The sequence below is a fragment of the Epinephelus moara genome, chromosome 8 (genome assembly GCF_006386435.1).
Source record: "Epinephelus moara isolate mb chromosome 8, YSFRI_EMoa_1.0, whole genome shotgun sequence".
Taxonomy (NCBI): Eukaryota; Metazoa; Chordata; class Actinopteri; order Perciformes; family Serranidae; genus Epinephelus; species Epinephelus moara.
This window is the reverse complement of record NC_065513.1, coordinates 43,640,523-43,645,474: the sequence shown is the minus strand read 5'-3', so window position 1 is coordinate 43,645,474 and position 4,952 is coordinate 43,640,523. Positions and strand designations below refer to the sequence as shown.

At 38.2% G+C, this 4,952-nt stretch overlaps 1 protein-coding gene across 1 annotated transcript in view; it reads right to left on the bottom strand.

Annotated features, from left to right (window-relative positions):
• The window catches only part of LOC126394912 (GTPase IMAP family member 4-like), a 6,586-nt gene extending 3,114 nt beyond the window's left edge, over positions 1–3,472 (bottom strand). The window contains exons 1-5 of the mRNA XM_050052055.1: positions 3,411–3,472; positions 3,173–3,332; positions 1,819–1,896; positions 465–524; positions 7–320 (exon numbers count right to left, since the gene is read on the bottom strand). Coding sequence (XP_049908012.1) covers positions 7–320; positions 465–524; positions 1,819–1,837 — 393 coding nt within the window. The 5' untranslated portion in view covers positions 1,838–1,896; positions 3,173–3,332; positions 3,411–3,472. The remainder of the gene's footprint in view (positions 1–6; positions 321–464; positions 525–1,818; positions 1,897–3,172; positions 3,333–3,410) is intronic.
• Positions 3,473–4,952: the final 1,480 nt, after the last annotated feature.

The following is a 4,952-nucleotide window of genomic DNA, read 5'->3' as shown; positions in this document are numbered from 1 at the left end:
CAGGACTCTGCAGAGTCTCCGTTTGTGTTCCTCAGTGAAGTCTTCAGGCTGTAGAACCAGCAGGAACACATGAGGTCCAGGATCAGAGAGTCTCACACAGTTTTCTACATGTTCTGACAGTTTGTTTCCAGAGATGTTGAGATACAGCAGATCTGGAGTGTTGATCAGAACTATTTCGTTGTCCTTTATCTGTCCTCTTTCTGTCAGACAGCAGTCTGGTTCTTCCTCAGTGTTGAACTTAGTCTTTCCCAGTATGATGTTCCCCACTGAACTCCTCTGAGACCAGCTGTTCCCCAGCAGAACAACCCTCAGCTCAGACACTGGAAAGAAATACACTGAATCAGAAAATTGACTCACTGTTTACTTTGTCCAAAATTATATTATACTTATATCATATTCAAAATGTGAGTTTGTACCCACCATCTACGAACGTTGTAATTAGATATTATTACAGTTTAACTCACTGTAAGGTGGCAGCCATTCATAGCTGCTCTTCCTCTTCAGGTGTTTCACATCATCTGTCACTGTAATGACACAGAAAACTGATTCATTTACATGAAAGGACTGTTAATTGGTTAACCACTGAGAATAATTTTGAAATGGTTGCATGTCTGTCTATTGTTTACTTTTGCTAGTCTGCTATTTATTGTACCATGCATTGCATACTGTGTCAAAATATGGGAAAATGCACACCAAACAGATACCAATCTAGTCATTACATAAAAATAATCACTCAATCTGATCATATATAGCCAACTGATGCCTCGTTTATGAAATTACAAACACTGAAATCTACTGATCTGATTGATCATAGTTTTGCAGAAATAATACAAGGCCCATAACATCTGCTGATAAGAGAAGTATAAAATACAAATATAATTTGCTGAAATATTCAAAGCATGTTTGCAAAGAGATACTGCTTTGAACATCTTGGGTGATCCAATCCCAAGTGGACAGCTCTAAGTCTGTCTGTTTGCACCTGGCATTAGGATGCGTCTCCACTGACCAGGGGAGTAAATGAACATTTGCATATGTACAACTGCTCCTGCTTGTCAGGTACTCATTTACAAAATCTCAGCCATGCAGGGGCCAGGGAATGAACCACCAACTATTCCACTGGTAGACAAGCGTTCTACCTTCTGAGCCAAAGCTGCCTGTCAGCTGATGCAGCTCCATCAGTTGGTGAGTCGGCTTGCACACACACAAAGTGACAGACCTAACGGTTATTAGTGGGTTTCACAAGCCATCTTGCTTTTAATCTGACTTTATTGTATCTGTTTAACAGCTGCTGCTGCTGCTGCTGCTGCTGCTGCTGCTGGGAAGACTAGGCATGGTCCTTCAGTGCTGCATCTAACTTGTGTAATGTTGAAGATAAGGTAGATAACCGCTTCAAGACAAAGTGTGTTTATCTGGTGGAGAGTCAGGACCCTTCAGTGTAATTTCGAAAACAATAGTGTACCTACTGCTGAAAGAATGTGGCCATATGCAGCCAAACCACCTGGGAATTTGGTCTAAGTAATGGGATCTCAAGACACACTGAGGATGAACTGGGTTTAACTACAGCAGTGAGTCAGAGAATTACTCAACAAACTTTCGAAAATGATTCATATTGTGTAATTCATCAGAGTGAACAACAAGTCAAGAGGAATGCTATAGTAGTAATAACGGTTATGAAGAATTCTAAGACAATATTTATCAGCATGAGTGGGCATGGAGCTCACTTTAGTGCAGGAACAATTAAGAGGATACACTTCTTTTAAACAGATGATGAGAGCAGACAGTGTGTTATCCAGAATAATAAAGTGTGACTGAACTCACCAGGTGCTGCAGTCGCCATAATGTCAGGCAGTCAGTCAGAGACTGATTCAACTGGAAACCAACTGCTGGTTTGAGAACCTAAAGAGAGGATAGCATAAAAGGTTCAACTGACCAATCCTAAGTCCCACCCTGCTTAGTTACTGTTGTTAGGTTGAACAAGCTTGACAAAAAGAGACACCAGTTCCATTTAACCGCGTAGTGTATTAAATAGTTTCTGGGTGTCAGGCAATGTAGCTTAGGAAGTCGACAGCAAGGACTACAGTGGGCTATGTGATGGAAGGATATATGTAACCTGGTCATTTATACAGCAGTAATATGTGTAATCAAGTTATGTAAATGTACATTTGTAATATGTTCCCTACATAACCCAACTATAAAGGGGTGTCTGCCACCTTACCTCGCCCCTTTTGCTGTTGTGCTCCATGGCAGAGGAAAGTGACATTGCTCTCGTAGTAACTTCTGTGTTTGAGTGCTGTTAAGCTGTTTTTAAGTTCACTTTATGCTAACATATTCCTGTGAATTTGTGTAGGGGCTCAAGTTATATGGTCATAATTGACAGAGGATTTTGCTTTTGCCACTTGCTGTCAGGAATAAACGGAGATCACCTCCAAAGATATCTACAGTCTGGGCCTCTTCATATCTACACAACACAGACAACCCTAGAGTCCACCAGTTACATAATATTCATGATGATGGCTATACAGAGATAATACAAACAAAGCAACATTGGCCTAGGTCTTTTCTGGCTAATAATATTTCATGTCCTCCTAACAATATGCCAGCAATACATAGAAAGAGAGGATGGACCCACCAGTCTGTGAGGGTTCATGAGAAAAAAACATATATTAACATATATACAGTATATTAACACATTTCTCCTCCATTTTGTTGGTGTTCAGCACTTGCACATCGAGGCCCTTTTGCCCACCTCAGGAAAAAAAACTTTGGTGGACACTGCCCTTAATAGTGGTGGTAGTGATGAAAAGTTAATTTGTTACCAGTGGTGGTACTTGCAACTGTAATCTTGTTTTCATAGCGGTTGTGCTATTCATCAGGAGATGATTTACCTTTCTTCTTCACCTGTAGTCTGATCTTTAGACTCTGCCAGTCTTATGTGTACATTTATAGACCTAGGACATTCTGCCAAGATCAGATGCCCCACCTTGCAATGCTGAAGGTGAATTATACGACATTTAGACCTTCTTGGCAGAAGTAATAATAAAAGAAAAATCTGTATCTTTCTCAGTATCGCTTAACATTAGACACTGTTATATGTCATAAGACTTCATTGTTAAACTTCAACAAAATTGTGAAACAAATTCTTGAAACTATTCATTTTCATGCCACTACTTACCTGAAATGGCTGTTGCTGTTACCTTGGGTCAAAGGTCTCCCATCATGGATTTGTAAGTTGTTGAAATAGTAAGCTCAGTTGATGTGGTTACTTTGGTAACAACAAACAGCGATTCTAGTCCAGCTAATGAATGGTCCAGTCCTGAATAGTCAGCTCACACCTGAGGATCAGCGACGGTCACTTTTTACTAATCGATTGAAATTTAGTTTGAATTTGTATTTCTGTCATGTCGACTCACCAGGTGAGATCCTCTTTGCTGCAAAGTACATCGGTGAAATTACAAACTGCACACTAAAGCCAAACTTACCTGGTACAACCTTTCCTGTCAGAGTGGGCAGGACACTCAACACATGACATCAATTCAACAGCTAAGTTAATTTTTAACAGTTATTAAAGTTATACTGTACAAGCATGATTACAAACACACACACACACACACACACACACACACACACACACACACACACACACACACACACACACACACACACACACAGCCTGCAATCCTAAATGAGGCAAAATCAAGCTGGCATCCTTTTCCACCTTTGTGTTTCCATGACAGTGTTTCCATGCTTAGCTGTGGCAGAGGAAATCTCTTGGATGTCATATGAACAAATTTGTCCGTGTAGTAAACCTACAAAACACTGCCAGGACAAATTTTCAGAATATTATTTTTGTGTTTATGGCTGACCAGTATATCAATATTATATTGATATCATGATATGAGACAAGATATGGACTTAGATTTTGTTTATAATTGGATGATTTTTCTTTCTTTTTTTTTGTGAAAGATAAAATATTCAACCCTACAATATCATTGCAACACTGATATTGACGTATTTGGTCAAAAACATTCTGATATTTGATTTTGCTCATATCATCCAGCCCTAATAATTTTTGCATTTTATTTTCGCCACATTTAAATTACACTTATCGCCCCTTTTTACATTAAAAATGATATTCCTATATAATATGATGCAGAACTATAATAATAATCTACCCAGTAGTATACAAAGTATTTAAATTTGGCTCCACATTAAGAACTACAACATTAACACGATTTACATGTATTGTACATGTTTGCATGTTGGTGATAAAAAAAAGGAATAATATAATATTCTATAGTGAAAAACACTACGAAAGGAGCTATTCAGCTTAATGTGTACCTTAAAATACATTTTGCTGATAATACCTCTGTTTATTTACATAAGTATCATTTTTGAACAGGACACTCTCAGTGTGGTATTGTGTCTTTTAGTTGAGTGAGCACCGTTATTTCTTACACCACTGTAAAAAAGTTGCTGACTGCTGCACTGTAATGTATAAGGTAACAGTTCTCTGAAAGGTTTTTCCTTTCTGTAAAATTATATTATAAAAAAAAGTAACGTAACTTTTCATGTTAATATGCCTGCAATGTGACCACTAACTGCTAATCATAGATGTAGGTTATTATTTAGAATACAATATTACATTTAAGTAAGAATAAATGAATAAATAAATAGCCTTAATAGTAATACAAATAATAATAAATACCAACTAGTCCATAGCCATTGGTAGCTTTGTCACCTTCTACCTATGCCAATCCTCAATGCCTATGTGCAGTTTCACATAGATTGACCACGTCAGTGAGTAGAAAAACGTGGAACAGACAGAATGACACACTGACAGTTTCCGTGATTATGTACAGCATACCATACCATGACTTAGTCATACTAAAAATTAGGAAACAACACCAACATTGGTCCACAGGGGGAGCCACAGCGATCGGTCGCATTTTAGC